At 40.6% G+C, this 27,922-nt stretch overlaps 6 protein-coding genes across 10 annotated transcripts; 3 read left to right on the top strand and 3 right to left on the bottom strand.

The window, feature by feature from the left end:
- Positions 1-52: 52 nt before the first annotated feature.
- On the top strand, positions 53-4,797 carry LOC135585243 (uncharacterized). 3 transcript variants are annotated; one of them, XM_065173897.1, is made up of 7 exons: positions 53-224; positions 1,302-1,438; positions 2,369-2,429; positions 2,564-2,726; positions 3,131-3,219; positions 3,830-3,973; positions 4,435-4,797. In XM_065173897.1, the coding sequence occupies exons 1-6, from the start codon at positions 173-175 to the stop codon at positions 3,946-3,948; spliced, it is 621 nt and encodes a 206-aa protein (XP_065029969.1). In that variant the 5' UTR covers positions 53-172; the 3' UTR covers positions 3,949-3,973; positions 4,435-4,797. The 3 variants fall into 3 exon arrangements, with proteins under 3 accessions (XP_065029969.1, XP_065029966.1, XP_065029967.1); XM_065173894.1 differs by having other exon boundaries at positions 2,561-2,726; XM_065173895.1 differs by having other exon boundaries at positions 2,561-2,726; positions 3,830-3,983; positions 4,435-4,677.
- Positions 4,798-7,466: 2,669 nt separating this feature from the next.
- LOC135652211 (uncharacterized) lies at positions 7,467-10,240 on the top strand. Its single transcript, XM_065173009.1, has 2 exons — positions 7,467-7,779; positions 8,342-10,240. Exon 2 carries the CDS (start codon positions 8,359-8,361, stop codon positions 9,988-9,990), a length of 1,632 nt encoding a protein of 543 aa, XP_065029081.1. The 5' UTR covers positions 7,467-7,779; positions 8,342-8,358; the 3' UTR covers positions 9,991-10,240.
- Positions 10,241-12,017: 1,777 nt separating this feature from the next.
- Positions 12,018-12,788, top strand: LOC103972661 (senescence associated gene 20-like; the record flags this gene model as incomplete). The annotated part of the gene is made up of 1 exon (XM_018820439.2): positions 12,018-12,788. A coding segment is annotated over one exon (606 nt), but the record flags the coding sequence as incomplete, so codon positions are not given.
- Positions 12,789-14,928: 2,140 nt separating this feature from the next.
- Positions 14,929-15,360, bottom strand: LOC135653027 (uncharacterized). Its single transcript, XM_065174436.1, has one exon. It carries the CDS (start codon positions 15,358-15,360, stop codon positions 14,929-14,931), a length of 432 nt encoding a protein of 143 aa, XP_065030508.1.
- Positions 15,361-16,432: 1,072 nt separating this feature from the next.
- Positions 16,433-20,408, bottom strand: LOC103972349 (dehydration-responsive element-binding protein 2A). Of its 3 annotated transcripts, none has more exons than XM_009386653.3 (3): positions 20,268-20,408; positions 18,082-18,131; positions 16,433-17,584 (listed from the first exon to the last, which is right to left on the bottom strand). In XM_009386653.3, exon 3 carries the CDS (start codon positions 17,488-17,490, stop codon positions 16,651-16,653), a length of 840 nt encoding a protein of 279 aa, XP_009384928.2. In that variant the 5' UTR covers positions 17,491-17,584; positions 18,082-18,131; positions 20,268-20,408; the 3' UTR covers positions 16,433-16,650. The 3 variants fall into 3 exon arrangements, with proteins under 3 accessions (XP_009384928.2, XP_009384929.2, XP_009384927.2); XM_009386654.3 differs by having other exon boundaries at positions 18,082-18,134; positions 20,268-20,364; XM_009386652.3 differs by lacking the exon at positions 18,082-18,131 and having other exon boundaries at positions 20,268-20,402.
- Positions 20,409-24,611: 4,203 nt separating this feature from the next.
- Positions 24,612-27,687, bottom strand: LOC135652391 (small ribosomal subunit protein eS7-like). Its single transcript, XM_065173270.1, has 6 exons — positions 27,575-27,687; positions 26,620-26,703; positions 26,467-26,540; positions 26,259-26,382; positions 25,417-25,599; positions 24,612-24,976 (listed from the first exon to the last, which is right to left on the bottom strand). The coding sequence occupies exons 2-6, from the start codon at positions 26,692-26,694 to the stop codon at positions 24,854-24,856; spliced, it is 579 nt and encodes a 192-aa protein (XP_065029342.1). The 5' UTR covers positions 26,695-26,703; positions 27,575-27,687; the 3' UTR covers positions 24,612-24,853.
- Between the last annotated feature and the right edge of the window lie 235 nt (positions 27,688-27,922).

Genomic DNA, 27,922 nt, shown 5'->3' with positions numbered 1-27,922 from the left:
ACCCGTTTCAAAGCTTAGTTCATTTAGCCTACTCGATCCGGCCCACAAAAGCGGCCTCTCGACCAAATCGTCGGTTCGTTCCCCCTTGCGGAAGGAAAGGAATTGATGCGATTGGAGACGCGGCGAGACTCTCCGATCCGTCCGAAGACCCTTCGATTTCGATCGGTAGAGGATGAGCTCCCGGCCGCCAAATCTCACCTTTAAGCTCGTTCTCCTCGGGGACGGTAACTCCAATCCCCCTTCCTGTTTAATCTTTTTCTACCTCTTTTCTTTTTCGTCTGAATCTTGGTTGAATATGTTTGAGCGTTGAGTCGGCGTAGGGTTTCCTTGCGCCGTTCAGGTGGCTGCGGAATACTTGTTCGTTGGATTGGTTTCTGGGGTTTCAGTCTGGGATTGGATTTGATGTAGATGTGGTCCATCAAATTTGTGGGCCATTATTCCGTGAATTTTCCTGTATGAACTTGGCAACTAAGTTTTTGTAAAGGATCAATATTAGCTTCCTTGATGTCTTATGCACGAGTTCGACATAGTGAAGGTGCAGTCTGCAGCCAAATTGGGATCTTGGAGATTGGATTTCCCACCATTGATCTGACCATATCTATGTCATACTTGGTGTTGCAGGTTGTTATTAGGAAATATTCACATATGAGTGATATATGTATGTACTGAATTTTAAAAGATGGAAGGAAGCTTATGAGATTTCTGAGACAATGTTTATGTTTCATGCCCCTAGCATCATCAGTCATCGTGTACATGCATGCTATCAAGACAACTTATTAGTCTAAGCAAGGAGACCCAAATGTATGATCTCATGTTTGCATTTAGGTGGGTTCATGTCATGGTGTTTCGGAGGTGCAAAGTGCAGGTTTTGTTCAGGGTGGTTAGACTTCAAAGTTGTTTGCAATTGATTTGGAGTATTTTAGTCTTAAATAGGTCCATAAGGATGAATCTGATTGGACTAGACGTGACTGCAAACAGCTGCAGATATCCTGATAGTTTGTTTAGGAAGAAAAACAATATGCTCTCACAACCTTTAGATATAAAGATTCAAGAGGAAGGACGAAAAAAAGAGAGTAGTGAGTAGAAATCAAGACAAATATTCCAGCACTACTTATTGCTCTTACTAATATGAGGTCATAGTTAAATAAAGAAAGGAAGAACACCGCGGCACTAGTAATTGCTTTTGTTAGTAAGGGGTCAGCATACACATGCAGTTGGCCTACATGCTGTAGGGCAGTACATTTCTTTGAGAATTTAATCTTCTGTTTTATGAATCTCATAATGTACATTTTTTTTTACAGGTCGAGTTGGGAAAACCTCCCTTGTATTGAGATATGTAAATAATGTTTTCTCCGAGAAACAAGAAGCTACAGTGCAAGCTTTCTATCTAAAAAAACACCTTGTCATTGAAGGTGTGCCTGTTACCTTGTCTATATGGGTGCGTTTTCTTGTCTTTTTATTTTTAATTATTTGGTTTATGTAAAGCACTAGGCTAGTAGTGGACATATCTTTGGTCCTATGGCTCATCACTCACGCTTTCTGTGAAGTTCTACCACTAATTATTTTTTCAAACATGACCCTGGTTCTTGTCAATTAAATCTTTGTGAAAAAACTAGATAAAAAAATAAGGTGATTTTGACTTAGCCACCTGTTAGTTTGTATTTGGATGACTTCGCATATAACCTTCTTAAATAGCTTCATTGAAAATCTTAAGTTCAAATGCTGCTTTTTGAGATAAGGTGGAGCAGCCATAATTTTGATTATTACTTAGGAGAAGCTTTATGTTTAAGAATGAGGAACAATAGATTTGATCAACAACCAAAAAAGGAAAAGGTTTTCCTAAAGCAAGCAGAACATTTTTCTCAATAAATGTTCTTAGCTGCAAGCAGTGGGATTAGCATGCTGCAAAACTAATGCAAGAAAGGACTCTCTAGATGCAAATTCAATATTGTTTTTGTGAAAGGACATTGTTGCAATAAAAACAGTGTCAACTTCAGATAGTTTCAACATTGAATGTTCCTGTATCAGATATAATGTTTTTCTAAAGAAAATTTTGGGGTTCAGAACTTTTCTACTTCTGTAGTCTTGTTTTGTTATGCAAAGATCTTTTCTAGGTTTTATGAAACTACACTGTCTTCCCTATTTGGCATTTAGCATAAAGTATATAGCAAGAAGTTGCTCAAATTTTCCAGTGCACTTCTAGCCAAAAGATGCAGATCAGTATCGAATTATAAATTTAGGTGCCAGTCATGAATGGGCCTTGCAAGACACAACAGAGTCATATTCATATTAACAAGGAAAAAAGCACCCAATTTATGGGTTTTTTTTCTTGCAGTCAAAGCTTAGAATGATCATATTTATTATGCAGGATACAGCCGGACAGGAACGTTTCCATGCTTTGGGCCCCATCTATTATCGCGATGCTGATGGTATGTATCTTGCAAACTCTATCTTCAGCATCATTGATGAATTTACCTTAGAGAATTATGAACATTTTATTTTATTTTTTTGGTGATTGTGGATAATAAATACCTCACTAAATGTCTCTTGATAACTGCAGCAGCACTTTTAGTATATGACATCACAGACAATGATTCTTTTCTTCGAGTCCGAAAGTGGGTTAAGGAACTTCAGCAGATGGCATCAAAGGATATAGTCATGGCCATAGCAGCAAATAAAAGTGATTTAGTTAGATCAAAGAAGTATGATATACAAGAAGCTGAAAGGTTTGCTTCATTCAATCCTTTTCCTTAAATCTTGAAAATATAATCAGAGTTGCCAAGATAGCATACTGTTTGCAACTATACATGTTATGAACTCTTTGTAAGTTTTAATAGAGTTATGAATGGTATTTTTCAAAGTCTTGTTTTCACATTATAATTCATGACATGGTGAAAGAGTGATCTTGTTACAAGTTATTCCATCATGGTATGTTAATAAAGTCATAAATCATAACTTTTTTCCACCTCTGGATTCACATTGTGTTACTACTTTTATCTATAATTCGCAAGATCAATAGTGATTGGTTATGGATTATTCTGGGAAATTTCAGTTGCCATAGAAATGTTTTACTCTCTCCTTTTTTTGAACTCATAGCTTGTCAGTTTGATATATTATCTTTATAGTGCAGCTATGCAGCAACGATTGGATCAAAGATTTTTGTGACATCTGCCAAGTCTGGAACAGGAGTAGATGAAGTCTTTATTGATATCACAACACGTGAGTTACCCATTCACATAATTAAGAATTACTTCAGTGTTTTGTCTGGTATAGACAAATTTACTTTTTCGTTACTTGTGATGCATCATAACAATAGAAATTACCTATCATCTTACATGAGACAGGCACTCATCTCGTCCTCAAGTTCATTTTAGTATAATTCCAGATTACATTCTAGAAGTTTCAATATACTATAGACAATCTGCAATAGTGTATATTTGAAGAGACCAATCAACTTAAGACATTGAGGTTATAATTGAGATCAACGTTCAACTAAAAAGTTGCAGAAACATTCTTTCATGTGTAGCCCATCCAATGACAGAGGTCTTGTGTTCTGGAAAGTCCTTATTTATTGGGCTAGATTGTACTGTGTATTTTATGCAAAAGCGTGTCAATGTTCTGATAGGTTTCATGAAAATTGTGACAGTAACTTTAATTATTGTTTATCATTTAAATTTGGAAGTAGGCAGATGCTTTTCCAGTGATGCTAAATCTTAAGACTTTTTAACTTTTTAAAGCTACCATTCAGCCTTTGCATTTCTGTATACCTCTATCAGTATCATTTGTGATTGATAGTATTATAACGTGCTGTTATTTTGCTCAAATGAAGGATTATTGCAGAAGAAAAAGAATAGCACCAATGGCTTGCTGCCTGCTCCACCGAAAAGAGGGATTCTTGTTGTAGATGATGAACCTGAGAAAGAACCCCCACCAAAGTGTTGTTCATAGCATCAAGATTTAAATTTTTTATGAGGTAATTGCAGGTATCTCACTGGTCACAGTATGCAACTAATATGTTTGAATAAAGTGTTTAAAAAGACTTGCAGAAGCTTTACTAGAGGTGTGCTGTACTCCACTCCATCATGAGTTGATCAAACAGTAGGAAATCTAGGCCCATTTATGTCCCCAACAACCTGATTCCTTTTGCCTTCTTTATTTTTGATGTAGCATCTCTTGTTGTTTGTCTATTCTGTGCAAAATTGAATGTTCTACCTAATGCCAGCTCCAAGTTTTATGCTTCCATGGTGACTGTCAAACCATTTCTGTAAATTCAGGAACAAGAATAGCTCTTTCATTTAATTCTTGCTGAATATGACGGTGCATACGTGAATGCTGGATCCATTTGCTGTATGTCTAAAGGATCTCTAAGCTGTCAAAGATGCACAGTAGATTGTACACGAATGTGCGTCTCTTAATGCTTTTCTTCTGTTGCAGATAACAGATACGTTTTGTTGTATACAACCCACTGTGGCCGGCCCCACACCCTGTGGAGACCAGTGAAGGCATCACTTGAAGTTTATGTGAGTGCGTCGTGTTCACAGATTAAGATGTTTGGTAGAATCTTTGTTTTACCGAAAATTTGACTTGTGTACATATTCTTGCTTTGCGCTTGCACAAATAATGAGTAACTTATCGACCTATGAATTTGTTACTCATGATCTTGATATTTTGTGTCAACTGGATCCATAATGTTTTCATAGATCCTGTTGTGTTGTAAAATCACTGTGTTAATCAGAACAATGTTGGCATTCTAAGCCTGTTCTTTGCTTTATAACCAGTAGTGCATAGTCAGACTCCTTTTTTTTTTTTTCTATTCTTCTTGATGATGAAAAGTTTGACTTGATCATGATAAGAGTCTGCTTTCATGTTCATATTCTAGAAGAGTGGGTTAGATTCGAGTCTCCAATTCAAAAGTCAAGGTCAACCTCTCATTCCAGAGCAAGTATTCCTAACCTTAAAGAAAAGCTTGGCAAATCTTTTATATGTTAGGGTATGTAGCACTAGTTTGAGCATGGTAAGAAATGATATTGGACTCCACACCAGTCTTCTTTTTGTGTTGGTCATCCTATAATGATTCAAGACATGGTTTCATTATTGTATCCGATCAAAGAATTAAACCATGCTACCAAACAACAGTTGTTTCTATCATATCATACTGACTTGTGCAAAAGAGGGATGGAACTCCAAACCCTCCATCAGATGAAGAAAAAAGAGACCCACCTATCATTGACATTACTCTTGTAATTTAATGTTTAGATTTCCTTTACAAGGCGCAAGCCCATTGTCATAGCTACCTCATTAATTCGGCACACAAAGCAAACAAAAAAGTTGTGTCTTTTGACAAACACAGGTCTCCATGCCTATCCTCACATCCTCGCATAGAATTAATAATATATATAAGTAAATACACAATCTATTTCTTTTGCTTACATCCATCTTAATATTTTTATTATATATCAATAATAAAACATAAGAAAGAACTCGTAATCTAAACTCAAGACCGAAATTTCTTTCATATAAATATAGAGAAATCTTCCACACACACACACAAATCAGGACATGGATCCAACCTCCAACATCTCCTAAAAGATTTATAATCTCTGTTGACTTATTACAGATCCTCATTAATGGGCAAGAGATAGTTGGTTTTAGGCATGCTGATTGATGGATGGCAAAAACTATGTGGAATTGCTCCGCCACGAAGCCATCGAAGAAAAATCTTCGAGCTTGAAACCGATGGCATACGACCATTTCATCATTGTGACTTCGAGCACCGCTTCCATGGAATCTGCTCACGACGCTTCATTTCCTTGGGGAGGAGTCGTACGTCACATTGCAGCCGTCCAATAAATGCTAATACTTCCACACCCAGCTGACAAGCTAGCTAGGGAAAGCGTAGCCATGCACCACCACCAGCAGCAGCAGCAGGTCATTCGTCGCCCGTGACGAACCCTTCAAAGACGGCGGATGGTGTTCGTCTTCAGCGTAGAAAAAAGGAAACCAGTAGGCATTTCGACGAACACTTACGTTACCGATCGCGATGGCGCACAACAGTAATGAATTGTTACTGTCGAGGTAATTGCTGATCTCATAATGTAGGGAGTGAGCGGGAGCCACCTGTCCGAGCTCAGACAGCATTCATTTCGAGGTGCCCCCACACTCCCTGTTGCAGAGTGAATGAGCTCCCTGTGTCTCTTCGAACGATGAACTGTCACCACGCTAATCCACACGGGAGAGTATGGCATCCTGTCTTGATGGATGAATTCATTCGTATTGTGATGAATGAATATTGATACGGAGAATATTGAATGAATGAATGAAAATTCATAGGGTGATGTGGGTTGAAGAATCTACACGCCTTTCTTTCCCTATGATGAGTGTTAGAAAAACGATTTTTTCTCGCTTGCCAACTATGATTTCAGGAATGATCGCATGAGTTGGTCGTAGAAAACATTAATCCATGGTGGTGAAGCTCTTCTTCTTCTTTTCTGATTACTTAACTGTGGAAAGTATTAATCCTTCGTGGTGAATTTTTTTTTTTTCTCTTTTTTCGATCGTTTGGCGCAAGCGATCGTCATCTGCTTATCCCGCACAAACATCAGCCCTAACGAACAACGACCTAGTCCTTCGTTGATGACGCACCATAGTAAAGTGTATCAGCCAATCGTCAACATGAATGAGCCCCTAAAGGACATATAGATCCACCCTAATCGGCCATCAGCCTTCCCTCTATCAATCACTCATATATAAAAGCGAGCCCCAAAAACCTAAAATGAGGAGGAGAAGGAAGAAATTTCATTATTCCCACTCTAATACTAATTTTACCATTAAACGGGTCAAGTTGAGAACTCCCTCGATGTTGACTGCTTGTATAGGAATCCCGACGAAACCAAGATATATCTCGGCTCATCGAATCTCGAAGAAACCCAAACCATCTTAGTCCAATGTGGAATTCACCTCGAACAAACAAGTAACATCTTGAGATTGTAATAGTCAAACCTTCCTCTACTCCAATATCTCTGTTACTATCACGTAGACCTCCAACACAGGCTTACGCCTTTAGGATAGTATCGAGCTATGCACTAAATCTCCAATTGACAACATCAAGATAATAACAACTATACTATAATCATATTTGAATATTGGATTGCACAAACAAACTACAATACAAATTCGTAAGCTCGAAATGATCGCAGGATTTGGTCGTCGCATATTTTATAGCCTTATGCGTATCTCAAATCTCGATCAACTATGATGAAAATTATATATATATATATATATATATATATATTGAAATCAGGGAGATGTCAAAGCTGGCGGTCATGGTCTTCTTCGATCGCCTTTCGGCAATTTATTAGAGACGGCAGCTGCCCCGGCCGTGTTTGGCCCGTCACAGACTTCTTCTTCTAAAGACAACTCCATTGTTCTGTCAGTCTTTGTCTGACTTCTCTCGAGTCTCCCTTCTCGTTCCAGTAAAAGAGCACCACCTGCCATCCCCAGACCCATCAGCTTTGCTTTGACCATGCGAGGGAGGGATGACAGTGGCCGCTCCGCACTTTCCTTATATTATGGCGTCCACCGGAAAAGGAACGAAGAGTAAACACGGCAAGGTCTCTGCAACCAGAACGGCCATGGCGAAGCATGCGTCCCCCTCTCTGCCATCTTGTTCTTGAGACAAGGAAGGGATGATCGAAGAACAGAGCAGAGAGGAAAGTTAGGAAGAGAGGGAAAGCTGAAGTGCATACATCTCTCTTCTTCCTGTCCCAACAAAAGGATCAGGTACTGCTATTCTCCTCTTCCATGATTTGTTATTGCTTTTGGTAGGTATTTTCTTTGCATACATCATAGCATGGTGCGATTTAGGTTGTCTCCCTCCGGAGACCGCAGATCCATACGATACCACAATAATAAGAGTCCTTTTGTTTGTGCCGTGTGTGTTTGTGTGTGTGTGGGAAGGAAGAACGGTAACATAGAAAATAATTAGGACAAGTGCCATTTCCAGAGGAAATGGAGAGATCTTCTAATGCAAGAGAAGACATAGAGCGACATTTCCTGTTGTCGAACACAGCAAGACAAGCAAAAAGGAAAACAACTCCATGATAGAATGTTGGTATACAACATTGACTCGCAGTCCCTGAAACTACTTCTACCTTGTTTGGACCAGAATTTTCGTGGCTGGGGAAATAGTCAAAATCTATCTGAGCATGACAAAGTTGACTTTGATGTTGTTTCGGAAGAACAAAGTTGAGATTTTGTTTCTTTGTGCTGGAAATTATGGTTCTTTACGTTCGATTTCTACACGGTAGTCTTACGGATTTCTCTCTCCGTTGTGGAGCTGCAGAACGCAAGCAGAGGAAGATGGATTCCGCCGAGCGTGGCGAACACGAGAACGATATCCAAGTAGATCTCGATGCCGATTCAACCGGCACCAGAATGCGGCTCGTGGATTACATTCCCATCTACGTTCCCACGGTGGAACAGGGGCTGATGAATCAAAGCCACCGCCACAAGAGAAGATTTCTGGACTTCCTCAAAGCTCACCCATCGAAAGATTGGTTCCTCCGGTTCGGGTTCGTCGGAAGACTCTCACCCTTTTCCTTCTTGCGACGCAGTGGGAATCCATCCGATGGCCGCCGCCTGCGTCGTTTCCGTGTGCCGTTTGTGAGGAAGATCAACTGGGGAGCTCTGATCCGATACTTCAAGAACTGGATAAAGAAACCTGTGAACGTAGCTCTTCTTATCTGGTTGATCTTTGTGGCGGCAGGGCTTCTGATGCTGTTCCTCTTGATGACGGGAATCCTCAACGGAGCCATTCCCAGCAGCTCCAACAGAAAGAAATGGACGGAGATCGTCAACCAGATTCTCAACGCCCTCTTCACCATCATGTGCATATACCAACACCCCAAGCTGTTCCACCACCTGGTGCTTCTCCTCCGGTGGAAATCGGTCGACAGGGTGGAGCTCAGGACGGTGTACTGCAAGGACGGATCTCATCGAGTTCACGAGAGGGCTCACATAATGCTGGTTGTCTTCCTCCTCCACATCACTTGCTTCGCCCAGTACGTCCTCTGCGGCCTCTACTGGGGGTACACGAGGAACACGAGGCCGGACTGGGCCGAGAACCTCTGCATCGGCATCGGAATCGCAGCTCCGGTGATCGCCGGTGTTTACACGGTCTTCAGCCCGCTGGGAAGGAAGTACGAGGAGCCTCAATCCGTCCACGAATCTCGAAGCCAACGGGATCAGCCGGAGCTGAAGATATACAACAGGCGGGTGGTGGTCACCAGCCCCGAGTGGATCGGAGGGCTGTTCGACTGCTGGGACGACCCAACCGTGTGCTGCGCCTCCTTCTTCTGCACCTTCTGCGTGTTCGGGTGGAACATGGAGCGGCTTGGGTTCGGCAACATGTACGTCCATATCGCCACCTTCATACTGCTCGTCGTCGCCCCTTTGCTGGTCTTCAGCGTCTCCGCCCTCAACATCGACGACGACACCATAAGGTACATCGTGGGGATCTTCGGTATCGTGGTCTGTGTTTTCGGGTTGCTCTACGGCGGGTTTTGGAGGATTCAGATGAGGAAACGATTCAAGCTTCCCGCAAATCCTTTCTGCTGCGGGTACCCCTCGGTGACGGACTGCGTGCATTGGCTGCTCTGTTGGTCGTGTTCTTTGGCTCAGGAGGTGAGGACGGGGAACTTCTATGACGTCAAGGAAGACAGCCTCTGCCGGAAGGCGGCGGACGAGGAAGGCCGGCCGGTGCTGCTTCCTCTGCCACGGGAAGGAGGGTCGGGATTCATGGTCACATCCAGCGGCGGCGATGACTACCCTCGAAGGAGCTACTCCTGCCCACCCAAAGTCGACCCCACGAGTCTGCAAGCTTACGCTGATGCCACTTCGACATGGCCGTCGTTTACCAGATCCTCTACGTGCGGGAAGATCCATGCGATGAGACCACCTACTCCGGCGTTGATCCAACTGGACGAAGCTTAGACAGCTCACGCAAACAAGCATGCACGCTCGTTCAGCGCCGGCACACGCGTACAGGAGCAGATCCATCATCATGAACTGGGCATCTGCTCCCGGTGCAAGATTTAGGGCCTTCTTCTCCTCTGTTGGCATGTTTGAGTCCATCAGTCAGATGCAGAATTCTTTTTGTGATCCTACAAATTACAAAGCTTTCCCAAATCCTTCTGTAACATAATTTTGGTCTTACAAATAATAAAGAGCTTATAATTCTGTAGCTGTGATTTACTTGTGCAGCAATTAATGGAATTCAATGAAATCATGTGAATGACTCCCTTAAAACAAGACTGTCATTTGTGCTTATGAATTGACGACAAGGAAAAATTCCAATCAATTGGTTCTTCCACTTGCAGGGATCAAAATGTCAGATAGATAATAGTGGAGGAGCACGAGTGGCAGCAAATAGTCACTGTTCTTCTTCCACTAGCAAATGCAGCACACCTGTTGTCAATTCCATGCATCAAAGTGCAATTGCCCAAACTCTCTCACTGGTCTCTGCAAGAGGAGGATCCTTTGTACAAACCAAGATAGCTGCTGATGTCTCATTCCATGTACAAAACCTCTTTCCCTATTTTTATATGATCCATTATTACCAGATACGAAGATTTCGCTTGATCTTTCCTTGTTTATTCAACTGTCAACTCATGTTTCAGCAAAAGTCAAACTCTCCTTTTGGTTTTCTTTTTCCTTGCAAGATCAGATAAATTAATCACCAATAGAAAGGGGGGGGGGGTGATGAATGCCTGTCGCCATGGAGTTAACTGATTCAGGCACTATAGGAGAGAAAATGACAAGCATTGCAATGACAAGATGATCTTTGTGCAATGCTGCACTGAGTTCTCCTCGATTTAATAGACTAATCATTCCTCGCAGTCAGAACATATCGGAACTCCAAAGGCCAATAATGCCCATTCGTTCCTTCAAAACAAACGTATGCTCTAATCATATTCTGACTGTTTTAGTTTTTCGATGCTAGAAATCGTAATTTTTTTAATTAAAAATAATTTTAAAATATATATAAAAAATATATATATTTATTTCTAAAATTAATTTCGATTAATTGTTTGTGATTTCGATTATCCAAATATAGGAACCAAAATTGAATCGTCTGTGGCCCGTTTCGGTTCGATTCGGAACCATCGAACCCGATTCGATTTATCCAATTCTAATATAATTTATTAGTCAAATTATATATTAATTTTAGATTGATTTTTCATTTTACACGCACGAGGGATTTTAAATCGAGTAAAACTCCTTTTTTTTCTCGTAAAATATTATCTTTAAATTAATAATCAATTATTAGCTCTTATACGTCTAATAATTTAATGTGGGTGGCGGCAGCACTACACCGATTAAGAATTGAGTGCTTATGTGAAGAAGGTGGAAGGAAACTTCATTGCCACCCATCGATCGACGAGAGGGGACCGATGGCTTTACATGCACGCATTACTACTACGTGGTGTCATCCATATGAATAAGATCATAGGATTCATCTGATGTGCATGGATCCAAAGTGGGCATTTCACACCGAAAATAATGGAATGTAAATTTATGTATATATATATATATATATATAGGTTGATGATGTGGCACATCTCTATTGGTTGGGTCTACGATTTTGACTCGACGTGGCTGACCGATCTGGCGAGCACGCAACGTACGGAAGAATGAGATCCCAGTTTGGTGGAGCCCTGCGTACGTGGACGCACCTAATTTGACAGCCCGCTTGCTGAGCTAATGAACTCACCGAACGCCACCATACGAAGCGAGCGTCAAAGCGTCACACGTCACTTTTGCCTCCTACAGTAATTTACTATTTTGCCCCCCCCCCCCCCCCCCCCCACAGCACTAGCGATTTCGGTGCGCTCACGCACCGACCGACCGCCGACCAGGTTGCGCCGGGTACCGTATGCTTGGGGAACCCAGACGAGTAGCCGAGTGGAGCCCACCAGCTCCTCCCCCCCCCCCCCCCGCGCCCCCCTCGGCCTATATAAGCTGACCCCATTCGCCTCACTGCTTGCCATCCCAGACCGGAGCTTCCTGCTTCCTCGTTAACGGCGGCTGAGACCCACAGGCCACCACCGAAGCTGGCGAACGGCAGCCGAGTAGCGGAGAGCCCGGAAGGGACGGTGCGAGACTTGTATGAGGCCATCAACGGGCGGGACGTGGGGAGGTTGCACCAGCTGCTGGCGCCGGACCTGGAGTGGTGGTTTCATGGCCAGCCGGAGCACCAGCACCTGAAGCGCCTCCTCACCGGCGAGGCGGAGTATATCGCCTTCGAGTTCGAGCCGCAGGAGGTGGCGTCCTTCGGCTCCACCGTGGTGGCCGAGGGGTGCAGCCCCGGCGCGGTGTGGGTCCACGCCTGGACAGTCGACCCGGAGGGGGTGATCACCCAGGTGCGGGAGTACTTCAACACCTCCCTCACCGTCACCCGCCTCGGAGGCGACTCGGCCCTCTCCTCCCCCGCCTCCTCCTCCTCCTCCTCCTCCTCCTCCTCCTCCAAGGACTCTGCCGGGTCGACTCAATGCCTGCCCGTGTGGGAGAGCCGACTACACCAGCGAGCCCGGAAATCACTTCCTGGCCTCGTACTAGCAATATAATCTCATTGTCTTTGGATAAGGGTTAGGGTTTATGTTTGCAGCTCTGCTGGTGTTGGGTTTGGATGTGTGTGTGTGATCACAATAGTTCTTCTGTGTGTCTCTTTTTCTTTGTTTGATGTATCCTTTTTAATAGCTGAGTAAAACAATGCATGCTAGTTTTTAATATTCAGTTTTTTAAGCTAAACTTGAGTAAATCAAGAGAATATTCAGAGATTAATAATTAAAAATATATTAAAAATCGATATAAGATTTCATATGATTTGACGACTATTGTTTACGTCGAAAGAGAAAATCAAATTCCTCATAATAAGACATTCGAATCATCGACCTTCTCTTATAAACTCAAAATCATCTTCACTCAAGCAAAAGACCTTCTCTTATAAACTCAAAAGAATTTATACTTTTTCTCTCTATTTATTTAGAAATATTGTAAAAAAAAAACACGAAGCATTCCTCGTTTTTTACTCTCCTCTTTAATACGTTGAGATACATATGATATTTATAAAAGAATCAAACTCTATGATTCATTATTCTCTCGTGACATTAGTTTTTGAAATCCCAAAATATATGTCAATCCTATTAATTAATATATTTCCTAGCAATTGTGTTTTTCAAGTAAGACGATATCTTTAGTTAAATTTAAAATAAAAATATTTATCGAGAGGGAACTCCGAATTATTATATATAATAAACTCCATACTTTATTATCAGTCGAGAATTTCTGATGTTAAAGAAAGAAAGATAAAAAAGAAACATATGGATATTGGACTTGTATGTGGACAATATTGTCATCCCATCCACAAAAGCATATTTATATACGAAGCACATAATATCAATATATGTTGTGCGGATCATATTCTTTGATGATCAGAAGTCCCTTGTGATTTGGGGAAGGAGCGAATCAGTGGTGGATGCTACGAGCATGATATGTAAGGCGATTAATCCTTCGTCCATTTGAACCTATCGATCGCTTGACTCTCACATCACACACACCTCCATCCCTGATAAGAAGATGCTATCAGCTGCTGCAGATGACCGACGCGGATACGAACAATATGCATGTTGGTATTCCTCTCGAAGTGTGCTTCCACTCTCCCACTGGCACATATATGCGTTTCACATCCATGAAAGAATCAAGGAGCAAGCAAAGAGGAAGAAGATGCTGTAATCTTCATGATCAACTCTCAACGCGAGCTCCGAGAATATGTTCTTGATCTTGTCTTAGACATATCAATTCACTGCAGGCCAAAGAGCATCATGACAACCAAGTTGTTCCCGATGTCACTTGTTTAGGAATCACATATATGTCATATATAATAAGGCTGTGCCTGTCCGTGTATCCACATCACAAGGAAGTAGTACGTCTCTCTACCTACTGCTGTACCATTATGATCACAATCAAACAGCCACAATCACTCTCGTTACCTAAAAGCTTAGGTAATGTGGCAGTCATACCTAAGGGATGACGGAAAGGGCAAGAGGATAGCCTTATTTGTTTGCCCACCAGAAGGCACACTCGAACAAGACAACAGGATGCACCTGAAAACCCTACAACACCATTTGATGTGCAATTAGGTCTCTCTGATTTGTTTTGTCTGGAAACCGAAGAGCAACATATTCTCAAGAACATCACCTTGGCCATTAAAATATGCGTTTGAGAGAGAGAGAGAGAGAGAGAGAGAGAGAGAAGCAATCATTGAGAAATATTTTATCCTTAGTCTATAAATCTAGATTGCTTGTCTCCATAACTCTTAGTCGTCACTGTAATGAATAATGGATTCCGGGACCATATTCACCTATAAATATCATGTTACATTGATCCAAGAGTTATGGTCAAAATAGGTTCTATAAAAGAATGCACAGTATTAGCTGTAAACCTTTAACATACATGCAAACCACCTCTTGTCGATTGCTTGAGTCCTCTCTCTCTCTTCTATCTCTGGCACTAGGATCGAACTTTCCTTGATGATTCAGTTTGCTTTCACCATTTGGATGCTTACTTATTCCCACTACTTGAGCAATTATGGGATTTGTTTTCTGTTGGAAAAATAGTGGATATTAAGAAATCATTATAGAGTGACGAGAGAGCATAATAAAGGAGAAGATAGAACACGGTTTGCAATAGAGAAACAATGTGATGTGTAGTTTGCAATCTGAGAGACCAAAAAATGTGTTCATATGACAGGATAGAACACAGTTCCGATTCCTTGTTGAAGAACACGGTTCTGTACAACTTGGCATCGATGGTTGAAGCACCATCTCATACGTACGATTGCAGAAGGTACATTCCTCTTACATCTTCCCTTCACGAGTCTTCGCAGATGCTCTCGAGATGCGGTCGCCAGACTCCGACCCGGCCGTTTCTGCGGCGACGATGTACGGATCTCTTCTCCGAGAGGATCCCGGTCGGATAATTATCGTCGCTCTGTGACCTGGTCACGGGCGACGCGGTGTGCCGGCTCCTCTTCTTCTGCTCCGGCAACGTCGAGGCGGGCACGAGGAAGTAGAAGTGACCCCGCTTGAGCTCCGAGTCCGGCGACACGATCAGGATCTGACGCACGACGCTTTGGGAGCGCGGGTTGGTGAGGACGTGGTTGGGGTTCGCCGCCAGGACCTCCCTGGCGGAGACATGGCGGCTGTACTCCTCGACCTGGCCGTCGAGGTGGACGACGCGGACCACGTCGAGGGCACCGCACGGGAGGACGCAGGCCAAGCAACACCGGAGGCTGTTGCCCATCTCTCTCTCTCCCTCTCTCTCCTCCTCTTCCTTCGTTGGATGGCGGGACGACCATGGCTATTATAGGGAGTGGAACTGAGAAGGCAACTAACTAGATCGCGTTGGAAGTCACATCCTAAGCTTCGTTACGTGGGATTTCATGCACGCTATTGTAACGCGCATCAAAAGGTGAGCTGCTCATCTGACGACTAATTAAACATGGCAGCACTGTTTGACCTCAAAAAAATGAACAGTTGTCTATATTGGTGGTTCGTTGACCTTTTTTTTAGTTGACCATATCAGAAAATTTTTATGATTTCTGCAATCGGACAGACAAAGTCAGTATTAATTTGTCTGTAATTTCTCACGCAAACACAAAAGTAGAGTTGATTTGAAAGATATATGCCTTCTCTCGTCCAAGAATGGACAAAGTCAACGAGAGAGAGACAGAGACACAACACAAATCACTAATTTGAGGATCCGATGTTGTTACTGATTTACATGTTATCCATATGCCGAGTCTCGATTGATGGTAATTGTGTTTGATTAGGTAAAAGATTTTGACAGTTCATCGTAAGATTATAGATTTAAATTCTACTTATTTTTTTTGGAAAAAATAAATAAAAAAAACCTCTATTAAGATTAAAACGGAGCCATTAATCATAAGGGATTAGTGGTTTGAGAGGCTTCCACCTACTATAGACGTCCTTACTCATTTCTCTTTAAGATTGTGAAAGATCATCAATCGATCTGATCTCTTAATCTCACCCTATATCTCCATTTTCCAGCAACCAACACGGAATGAGAGAATTTTCTTTTTTATTTTCCTTTTTTTATATCCTTTAGGAAATTTTAATTGATTCAAATAACACGTATTAGTGCACAATATCATGGAAGCTATAGGCAATCTTGGATCAGAAGATTTTCGTGCATGATTGATTGATCGATCGATCACGTGGAATTTCTCTCTGGATTTATTTTTCTTGTTTTTTCTTTTTTGACTTTAAATGACTCTTCAACATTTTTTACAATTGAATTCCATGACACAAATCCAACCCCATCTCTCCTTATATGACTATACTTCATGATTACATGCGGTGAAGACGAGATATTCTTTATATTACAGCAATCTATTTATTGTACACTACAATGATAAGATATGTACACACACAACACAGAAACATACACACGAACAAGTAGGGGAAGGAAGAACGATGAAAGACTATATGACGACCCGTCTCTCACAAAATACTCAAAGAGAACGAGTCATTCTATCGAACAGAAGAAGAAGAAGAAGGAATCTTCTCATGATTACCATATGTTCGGGCTTGAAAGGAAGTCCCCATAAGAGACCCCAAACTCTGAAGTCTCTATGGCCTCCTCCGGGCCTTTGTCCCGGTCATCAACCCATGGCCATAGAAGACTGTCCTTACAGTCGAAAGGATTTTGCTCGGTGCGCCACAAAGACCCTAACGTTGTAGCATCTGGATTCTGGAAGCCTGACGACATGCCTGCCGGACTAAAGCATTGCCAGTTCGTATCTGCACAGATAGTACCAAACTGATCGTGGACATTGATTTCGGTATCATCACCCATCAACCTCAACATCTCCTCGACGGAGAATTCATCCTCGGGTGCATCTGTCTGATCTCCATACTGACAAACCCCCATGTTTGAAGCATCAGCTGTCGTTGAAGGCTCCTTGTCACATCCCGCCTCACCTTTTAGTTCCTCGTCGTCTAATTCGGCCTTGGGAAAATGAACTTTATCTTTCGGTTCGATGCTTGGAACTTTGATGTGACCCGTGCTGGAGATGGAGGCATCGATAGCATCAGAATGATGTGAAGTCGTAGTTGATTCACATGACTTGCTCATCACAGCTCCAGGTAGATTGACACGGGCCAAACTGCCATACATCGCTCTTGCTGCATCATCATAAGCAAGAGCAGCTTCGGTAGCAGTTGGGAAGGTTCCCAACCAAAGGCGGCCACCCCGGTTTGGTTCTCGGATCTCAGCGACCCACTTGCCCCAGGTGCGCTGTCTTACACCACGATATCTGCAACTAGGATTTTCTGGACCTCCTTTGCCTCTCATGCAACCTTTCTTTGAACCTCTTGCAGGTGGTTTCCGGATTGGCTTTTCACCATCCATGGAACAGTCAAGCTGGCGACCATGCTCTTTCCACCGAGCAATCGTCTCCGCCACAGTATGAGAGCCATTCCTCCCTCTGCGTACTCTCTTTTTCCTGAAAGAAGCAAAGAACAAACAAATTAGCGCTTGAACAGAACAGCAAGAAACTAAAAATAAACAATAAACAAAACCAGAAGGAAACTGATAACTAATGAAGATAAATATATCATCTTCATCATGAGAAAATCATTCGGTTGCAAATCAAAGCACCTGACCATTCTCCTACCAAGAATGTAAATAATTAAAGCAGGTGGGTTAGTGAGGAATTTTGATTCCCATGCCAAAACTCCAGAATTCGTGGAAAAATATGAAAGCACATTCAACAAGCAAAATATAACATCTGGCACAGGTGAATGGCCACATACAAACGGCTTGAAGTTTTGAATTTTAGAAGTGTCTTGGGAGTAATATGCATCCAAAATACAATAGTTTTTCCTGTTGTCTTATAACTTATGTCTGGATTAGGAGATGAAAACCAATGTGACTACTCATGTAATAGGATTTATAACGACTGCTTTGGAATTAAAGAAACAGGCATTTTCAATATCATACCTAGATACTCCACGGAATTAATGCAAGCAATCACCTGGCGCGCCCCAACTCTACTTCAGCAGAAAAGATCATAAGACAAGTGCAGAAAAATAAGTACAGAATGTGATTTGGCAAAAATAACCATAAAGAGCATAAATTAAGAGATTTTTTTCAACTACTTGAAAAGCATTCAATCAACTCACTGAAAACAACAAAACAAATTCCAAAAGCAAACAGAAAAATCTAGGACCATGACTTCAGCCATGAATTTCTTCAAGTCAGGAGAATGTGACCACCAAAAACAAAGCTCCTATAGTCTCGACATCATTATTTCACCCTGACAACAGTTTTTTACTAATTTTCCGATTCTCAAAAGAAAGGATGAATCAGTCAGAATCCAGATTTCCAATATATAAGATACAAAGCTCAGGTCCTACAATCTAGAGAACAAACATAGTGATTCAGTTCAAATCAGCTTAGATTAATGACCTCCAACTCACCCACTCGAAAGGTTCGAGCCAAAGTGAGCGACGATACCTCACAATGCCCATTTCTTTTAAGGATGAAGTTCAAAGAGATTCCAGCTAACTTAAACGAGAAAAATATTATACCAGTTTGTCCAGGAGAACTCTCTAAAATTCTAATTAGAAGGAAGTGAGAAATTTTCCCATGAAAATGGTACTCGTAGATCCTACAATTGGTCTACTCTCAAGATCAATGCCCTTCAACTTTAAGCTCAAGAAAAAATTTCTCATGATCGATTTTAAGACCATGTTGACCCTAGAAAATAACAAGCCAATATCATACTATTGGACAACAAAAGCCTCAATAGCTTATCCCAAGAAGCCTCAAGTGTAACATGTAATGCTTAAAAGTCCTCAACAACTACTAACTAGAAAACCCCTTTGGTAAAGCCAGGTCCAAGTTTTCCAAAGAAATTTTACCAAGGACGGTCATCTACTTGCTTCCCTCCAATCACCTTTGCGCGCAAGGATGAACCAAGGGAGGAAATCCAATGATTTTCAAAAAATTCACAAGAAACCATCAGCTACATATGACCAATTCAGGGCAGTTCCAAATTCCAAAAAACCATGGAATGCAACAATCAATTTGTGTTCCATTCAATCATGGCTTCAGTTCATCCCTGTAGCACAAAAAGTATTTACTTGGCATATCTTTCAACCTGTTCATAATCTCCCTTGGGGAAGCAAGACCGTATTTCCTAGACATAGTGAAATAAAGAGCCAATTGTAAGACATTTCTATTCCTCATATAAAACCTTAATAAAAATCACTCAATAGAAACAACCGAACATGTTCACCAGAACCTGTAGTGCCAATCTTTGGTTTTTGTATCATGAACTGAAACCAAAGCCAGAGTTCAAAACCAATTCTCCATTAGTAGCATGCTACCATTACCCCACAATGACCTCAAAACCCCTTATGCACTGCAACGTTCTGATCCGAAAGAATTCCAGATCAACCAAAGGCATTGGTTCCAAGCATAGACTTGCTGGAACCCAATACATACTAAGCCCATTTCCAACGGCTTAAACTTTTGATATTTCTTAAGTATCCAATCAATACTTTTATCAAGTTATCAGAGAAGGTTGTCAGTTCTTCAAACTATTTACGCATGCACATGGATTGACTCTCATGTGATAAGCCTCATCTAGTTTTGCACATGAAGAGGATGTTGGAACCTAATACATATTTCGCCCTTTCCGAACAGCTTCAAATTTTCGGATTTGTGATTACCCAATCAAAATCTTTATCAGCATTCGAGTTAAAAGAGCAATCAATTGTTACACTATCTAGAAAATGAGAAAGATCCAGTTTGTAACTACCTCACACGCCCCCTTAAATCCTCTCGGACGATTCTAACTCCTAGAGAAGCAAAGCCCTAATTTCTAGACCCAAACTGAATCCGAGAGCCAAAATCCAAAACCTCCGAAGCTTCACACGCGTCAATCACCCTACCCTAAAAAAAAAACAAATTTTCGCATTCGATTTCTTTATTGCCCCTACCGCAAGGAAAAGATGGCTAGATTTTTGCTCCAGGTAAAAAGAAAGATCACATCAAAACCACAAATCTGTTAAAAACTGAATTTTGAGATGAAGAATCGTCGAAATCGAGAGAAGAAATCGACGCTAACCAAGAAAAACCGAAACAGCAATCAACAATTGACGTAAGGATTCTCCCTTTACCTATCGGACTCCATCGTCATCTCCTCCTGCTGCTGCTTCTCGGATTACGGCTCGAATCCCTCAACCTTAGCGATCTCGAGTTGCTTCGTACTTCCCTCTTCTCGTTTCTTAGAATCGGAGGGAGAATTCGGATGAGACACCGAGATATTTGTAGGAAGGTCGGGAATCACGAGACGCGTCACGAGGTAAAACGTCGGATTCGAAACACGTGTTGGCGGAAGCTTCGGGAAAGGTCTGGTGCCTGCCGTCAACGGCACATCTGTTCGATGTAGCCGTACACGTAGACGGTCAATGAGAGTTATATCAGATTTGTGAGACGACAGCCGTGCGATCTCGGACAAACGGTCAGGATTGCTTGATGGGGGCATAGGAAAGACTACGTCGATGAACAATGGATAACGTTTTGGGACTCGAATTAGGAATTTTCGGGGACAACGCATGTCGATCCCAATTTGTTGGAATAAGAAATATTTCTGGGACTAGCAATGAAATTTTTGTTTTTATTGCTTTTGTTTGAGAAATTAATAATGAAGTTATTTGGGATATGATTTTTTTTTTCGCTTCCAAACAGAAAAAGATGCCTTCAATCACAAATTACGAAATATCACTTTTTTTTTCCAAGAAAAAGAAAGATATTCCTAGTGAGATAAAACATCTATTCAACCAATGAATTAATTTTTTTAGTTTAACCATTCATTTAAGGATAGAGATTTATAGAGAAGTATTACTTATATCATAATAATTTAAACAGTTCGATCCATAATCATATCAAAAATCATATGTTTCGATCGCTGATAATATTATTCGGAAATCTTTAATACATCACTGAGTTTTCATCGTTAACTTCATTGCCTCTTCGATTAAGCAATATAGGGGTATAACAATGAATGTTATATATTTTAAAAATTAATCGACCACCGCAAGTGTTAATCCAAGTCCTCTTATCGTTGACAAGTTTGATATAAAGTCCAAGAAAATACATTATCATGGCCTTTTTGGCATAGACAATGACTCCAAAAGTTCTATTGGCTTTCATTGCTTTACCTTATTTTGTTGGCAAATAAGACACGTTCGAACATATTCCTCTATATCAGTCCTATCTTTAGTTAAGACCCTCTCTATGAGAACTAATATTCGGTGAATATACATAAGTCTTGCCCAAAGAAAATTGTACACTTAAGAGTTTACATCTTAAATTATCCACTCAAGAAATACAAGCTCTATTTCCTTTTTTATACATGCTTGATCCAAAATTATCATGTCTTGCCTTCTTTAATCAGTTGCATCAGGGTTACTACTTGGAGATCGTCCATCCCTAATCTTTAAAAAAAATTAGAGTACAATTAACTTACGTGATTTCTGTCTTCCAATTGCACAACATTTACCAGCTCCACTTTCCTACTCAATGAATAGACCATGACATTTATTTTTTCGAGCTTATACTCCATTGTCATATCAAATTTAATCAAGAAGACATATTGTCATACTTGCTTTGGGGAGAGTTTCTTTTGAGTTTGTAAGTAACTCAATGAGATATTGTTTGTCTTTAGCATAAATTGTATTCCGAGGAGGTAGTGCCGTCATTCTCGTAGATAATGGACCACTACTGTCATCTCCTATTGTGCATTAGATATTGTCACTCAGTTTTGTTGAGCTTGTGTTTCTTATAAGCCACTGAGTGACTCTCCTACATAAGTACTTCTCTAATAATAAAGTTCAAAACATTTGTATAGACTTCGAAAGGCTTCCTATAGTCTGACAATTTGAGTATTGATTCTTCTAGCACATTTGTCCGACTATCACCAAGGATGCTCCTTTTTCAGCAACTCTACCAATGGAGCTGCGCGCTTTGAGTATCCATCTATAAAGTACTGATAATAATTGACGAAATCAAGGAACGATCTCAGCTTTGATACCTTCTTTGGTATTCGGCACTTGGCCACAATCTACACCTTCAAATTGTTTATCTAAATAGATCTTTATCAATTTGATGTTTTAAAAATAAAATCTTTGTCTAAGCAAAGTAGCACTTCTTCCTTTTCACGAACAAAATATTTTCTCTTAGAATCATGAAAATTATTCGAAGGTGTCTGACATACTCCTAAAAAATTTAGCTGTAGACAAGAATATTATCCAATAGATGATCATAAACTTATCCAAATACTATTTAAAGAATTGATTCATGAGAGTGTAAAAATATGATTGGAGTATTAGTTATACCAAAGGCATCACTAAGAACTCAAATGCTTCAAACCTGATCACACAAGTAGTCTTCGCTTCGTCGCCTTCAGTTATATGCATCTGTTAGTATCTCAACAAAAGGTCGAGTTTGGAGAAATACATAATCTTGCTCAATTGGTCGAGCAAGTCCTTGATGAGCGAGATTAGATACTTGTTCTTTATCATTACTTAGTAGTTCATCAAACTACTTCCTAAGCTTTGTCAACTCTAGAGGGGTCATTCAGTATTGAGGTCTCAAAAGGAGGCTTAGCTTCCAGCTCCAACTTGATGCAATTATCCACGCCTCTTCATGATAGTAGAGTTTTCAATAACTTAGGTGGCATAATGTTTGTAAATTCTTTCAAAACATCTACTACTATAATAAGTTTGTGAGTGGCCTCCACATCAAATGGCTCTAGCCTTACTACTACGATCATAAAAATTAATTTGCTATTTTGCATTCCCTTTTTTAATTATAAAGCTGATATTTATTGTGAATCGTTCGTTCCTCCTTAAGAAATTAAAACCACTTAGGTGTCGTCGCCTCCCATCCAACATAGGGAGTTTAGGAATAACATTGACATAAACTTCACCGCATGTATTAACTTCATTCTAAGAATTACTTGGAAGTCATCTAGTGGCACAACCATCATGTTTATTCTTCCGCTTTATGTCCCAATTTTGATAGAGACCCTCTTTGTCAGCTCAGAGATTTGCTTAGCTTCCAAGTTTACAATCTTCATCCAACTTGGGTTCTTCTCTAGGTTCAACCCAAGTAGTCTTGCTTCTTAGTCAGCAATAAAATTGTGAGTAATGTTTATGTCCATTATCACACAGGTTGTTCGACCATTTGGCTTGATATCCATGTACATCAACTCGTTGTTTCCTGCTTTCTGTTGCTTCTTTTCTATATTCTCTCCCATTTGACTTTGCAACACATTCAACAAACGCATTGCTCTTATTCGAGGTCCTTGCAACTCCTCATCATCGCTGTTGGATTTCAAACTACTTGAACTAAGGGTAACGACTTTACTCTTGTCCGATCTAGAGGGATAGAACGATGCTATTAACTTATTGAGTGTTTGCTTTTGTAAGTACTCCCTCAGTATATATGGTCATTTGTACAAGAAACATACTTAATACTTCGATATGGGTGATTTCTCGATTTCTTTTTTCCCCAGTTCTCCAATATTCATCGGGTTCTCTCGTGGGCAACATAATCTTGGACATGGGTTCTTGATGACTTCAACTTTCATATCTTCCATCAATCGATCTACTCGGATTCCACTTCTGTCTATTCGAGATTTCATCTTCTCTTTTCAGTTCTCTACCTCAAGAACTCACAAAAATCTTGTGAGGAATCAAAGTGGTGATTTGACTACCTCAGCAACTTGTCATTTGAGATGTCCATTAGTGGGAATCAAAGTGGTGATTTGACTTCCTCAGCAACTTGTCATTTGAGACCTGTACTTGACCACGGGAGAAGGGCAAGTTGGGAGCCTTTATGTTTCGACTTCTTCATCAGCTTGTTAGTGTTCATCAACTTCACGAGCTAACTCGGGAAACAAAATCGCCAGAACGCTCGAGAGTTGAGAGTTCCATTTCCTGCAAAGCTCAGAAGAATAGACATGGTCAAACGATACGAAGAACACTAATGAAATTTCTTTATTAATGCATGAATCCATGATTCGATGAAATGAGATCCAAAATTTGAATTACATTTTTCTCCACTCGAATCACAGAGTCAAAGTCACGATCATTTTTCGGTTGCTCTGTGGCAAAATAATAATACATGGACTTCACACAAACAAAGATACATAAGAAAGAAAGGGATAAATCTTACGAAATATCAAGGTTCATGGTACTGTACCTATCCGGGCTCGATACGATACGATACTAATATACCAGGTAATACATCAGGATGTACCGAACGATACACCCTACTGTATCAAATAATTTTATATTTTTTCATACTGTGTAGTGCTACAATATAATACTATAGCAAAGTATAATACTGTAACAATACCGGACGATCCACATATCGGTAACGTATCGGATCGATACATACCACCCGATACGGACGGTACACTTCGATATGACAAACCTTACAAAATACTACATATATATGGTAACACAATTTTAAATGCTTTGCCTCAGAATAAAACATCAAATTTCTGAATAGTTGCTTGCTGCGCCTATCGGTTCCCAGCTTAAATAAAATGGAATAAACTTGTGCGAAAAATGTCAAATTCCTAAACATCATGAGGTCCAAGCACCTTCCGATTGACAAAATAAATGGCACAATTAAAGGAACAAATTTGTCCTCTGATACGTAAATTTAGCAACACTCTAACATCATAAAAATTCTAGGCGGACTCGGTGACTGGGTACTCGAATACCACGTCCTTCCCACATAGCTTCCTGTAAACCCCTGTAAAGGTCTCCAGTTTATACTCCGTGTTGTTTCGCTCCTTTGGGTCCAGGAAAATCTGATAAATGAAAATTTATTTAACTTAGAGACAACATTTTCTTCAGTGGACTGTAAAACACAAAAATTAACAAAATAAATTGCAGTCTGTGATATGCCACTAAGAAAAGGCCAGGAAAGAAAAATGGATTAAATAAAACAACTTTAAACCTTCATTTAATGGAATGAACAGAAATGACATAAGCACTAAATGTAACACCACCATTATAAGACTTATTCTACAATAGTAATAAACCATTTCAGGTCAAAAGAAGATGCAGAAAAATGCCTTGACTGTCATTCTAATAAGTATTCAAAAGAAATAGACGATGGCAAAATAGACCATATCAACTGATGATTACAGCATAGAGATGCTCAACATCATCCAACAAATTCCGATAGGAGATATAGATGGCATCAAATCTGTTCAACCTACTATGGAATTAATCACAAGGGACACACCTTCATGAGCTTAGAGCCATCCAGACGATATCTTATGCGCTTTCCAACAATTTCAGCAGGATAAACCACATCTTCCAACGTGGCATCTTGAACAGCAGTGAGAGTGCGGCTGCGAGGGCGCACAACAGCAGAGCCCTTCTTTGGCGGCCTCAATATCCTTCGAGTGGCAATGAGAATCACATCCTACAAAATAAAGCAACACAATGAACTTTAGAAGGTACAAAGGTGTTTAATCGCACTGAAAAACCACAAAGGCGATCTTCAAAATTGACAAAGCATAATAGAACTTTTCGACATCATGTTCTAGGTTGCTAATGAGAAGATGCTGTGACACCACTGTGAATTAGACTCAAATACAAGATAATGTCAATAAAAAAATTTGTAATAACAGTCAATAAATCCAATAAGCTTTTACCTGCTGCGTTGATTGATGTGCATATTGGAAAAATGAGACATTTTAACATAAAGCATATTGGACCTAATAACCAGGTGAATATGCCAAGGAAAAAAAAAAAAAGAACATACAAGTGCACAAGACTCCCATCAATCAGTATATGCAGCCTTATCTATCTTAATATTCATGAATTGTAGCCATGGAATTTTGTCATGAGGTTTTGAACAACTCGACTATGTATTTTGAACACATATATTCCAATAGCACCCATGCAAAGGCATTATTCAGATCACCAGAAGTTCTTTAGAAGTTGTATTAATAAATAATCATATGTGGTTCATAAAAATGTTTCCTGCTACAAAAGATCACCTGGCACTCTCATTAATTCGACTTTGACCTAAAATCATTTAACCACAACAACATAAAGAAAGATCCAACCCTCGCTTACCTTCCCGCTAAACTTCTTCTCCAGTTCTCTAACTAGCCTCACATGAATCTTCCTGAAGGCTTTCTGAAGCCTATATGGTACATGGATAACAACAGCTTTCCGGTTGCCAGCTATATCAACTTGACTGCATCAGAATAACATGAAATGACGAAAAATAAGCAGCTTGAGGCTTGTCCACACAAGATATGAGGAAGGTTGATAAACTCACACTGCTGAGTTGATGTAAAGATCCTTCAAGTCACTCTTTAACTCTTGGTTTCCATTTTCCAAATCAAAGAATGCCTGCAACAACTAGAAACTATTCGCTAAAAATATTTAAATGGAACCATCAGGAACAAGAAAACCAAGATTAACAACTAGCCTGTGCAACAGTGTCCTCAAACTCAGTCGGCTCAGCACCCTTCTCCTTTTGAATCTTTTTCCTTGCAGTAAACATTTTGATAGCCTTCAAAAGGATACAGAAGGGATTCAAAATATAAAACAAAAAAAACAGTTTTTGTACTTTAAATAAATAGGTATAAGATGAGCTATGGTAAACATATGCGGACTCTACGTAAGCTTCTTCAGTTTTTTTGTTTCTCAGCCACTCGCATAGTGCGGGCTATATGACCATCTATCACAAATTTGTCTTACCTGATGCAAAAGATATCACTGCCGATCCATCAAAAATTGTTACCCATGAATGAAATAGGACTTATATATTTATAGCTAAAGACTCTCCTTCACATGTCAGCACGTAGAACCGCCCATGCTCAACAACGTGAAATATGATGCCACAGAACCTTCCTATACCATGTTTAATAGCTGTCAATCCATTTAAAAGTTTTAGCCCGTCGATGAGAGAGGATTTATACATTTACATTCTCGATACATGTTAATCGTAAATTTCTGAAAAGGTCGAATAACAAGTGGCAATCTTGCATCATAACAAATGAGACGCAGCAGACTTTAACCAGTGTGCAAAAATAATGTTCTAAGCTACTACAAACATAAAGATAACCAGTAAAGTACCAGATGACATAACATGATTAACTGTATAAGATATATGGTTCGATACAATACGAATCACATCTAATTGCTACGACATGGGATGAATAGATGCACGTCAATGAACTCAGAATCCAATTTATATTATGCTAAAGTCTTTGACAGAAAGTAATCGGCATATCAGAAGTTCAAAACAGCTAAACGACGCCGACTTCAAATCCCTCTTGATGCGCTCTAGTGTAAGAATCAGGACCGAATCGGTCATCAGATCAGTCTATGCTTTTGGATTGGAACCGCAGCCATGGATCGAGGGTGAAAACAGTCGGTACCTTGGCGCCCGCGGCGAGGTTGGAGAGAACGAGGACAAGACCGCTGCCGCCGCCTAGGGTTTAAAGGCCGAAACGCTCCTCGCCCGCTCGGCCTTTATGAGCAAGACGCGCCGCGGTTCGCTGCTTTCCATGATCGATGCAATCGGACCCGTCCAATGGAGGAGCAGATGTTAACCGTCGGATAAAGATCGGGCGGGCAGGGTGTCGATGGTCGGTCCGCTCACGAACTCGGATGGATGGCTGGGTCATAAAAAACGCGCCACAATTACCCGCCAAGATGACCCCGAGAGAAAAGCGGTGGGCCCCGGAGGCTAGATCAGCGGGTATGCGATTACGTAATCGTCTGTC

Source organism: Musa acuminata, chromosome BXJ3-11 (assembly GCF_036884655.1).
Source record: "Musa acuminata AAA Group cultivar baxijiao chromosome BXJ3-11, Cavendish_Baxijiao_AAA, whole genome shotgun sequence".
NCBI classification, from domain to species: Eukaryota; Viridiplantae; Streptophyta; class Magnoliopsida; order Zingiberales; family Musaceae; genus Musa; species Musa acuminata.
Note: the sequence above shows the minus strand (reverse complement) of the source record. Positions and strands in the feature narration are given on the sequence as shown.

What these genes read in the sequence shown, in the direction of transcription:
- LOC135652211 (XM_065173009.1), top strand. Translation starts at nt 8,359, where the DNA reads ATGGATTCCGCCGAGCGTGGCGAACACGAGAACGATATCCAAGTAGAT.
- LOC135653027 (XM_065174436.1), bottom strand. Translation starts at nt 15,360, where the DNA reads ATGGGCAACAGCCTCCGGTGTTGCTTGGCCTGCGTCCTCCCGTGCGGT.
- LOC103972349 (XM_009386652.3), bottom strand. Translation starts at nt 20,287, where the DNA reads ATGACGATGGAGTCCGATAG. An exon ending in ATGACGATGGAGTCCGATAG is followed by an intron (nt 17,585 to 20,267) that starts GTAAAGGGAGAA and finishes TGCTTCTTTCAG; the next exon opens with GAAAAAGAGAGTACGCAGAG.
- LOC135652391 (XM_065173270.1), bottom strand. Translation starts at nt 26,694, where the DNA reads ATGTTTACTGCAAGGAAAAAGATTCAAAAGGAGAAGGGTGCTGAGCCG. An exon ending in CTTTACATCAACTCAGCAGT is followed by an intron (nt 26,383 to 26,466) that starts GTGAGTTTATCA and finishes ATTCTGATGCAG; the next exon opens with TCAAGTTGATATAGCTGGCA. An exon ending in AGAAGAAGTTTAGCGGGAAG is followed by an intron (nt 25,600 to 26,258) that starts GTAAGCGAGGGT and finishes TTTATTTTGTAG; the next exon opens with GATGTGATTCTCATTGCCAC.
- LOC135585243 (XM_065173894.1), top strand. Translation starts at nt 173, where the DNA reads ATGAGCTCCCGGCCGCCAAATCTCACCTTTAAGCTCGTTCTCCTCGGG. An exon ending in CTGTTACCTTGTCTATATGG is followed by an intron (nt 1,439 to 2,368) that starts GTGCGTTTTCTT and finishes TTTATTATGCAG; the next exon opens with GATACAGCCGGACAGGAACG. An exon ending in CTATTATCGCGATGCTGATG is followed by an intron (nt 2,430 to 2,560) that starts GTATGTATCTTG and finishes TGATAACTGCAG; the next exon opens with CAGCACTTTTAGTATATGAC.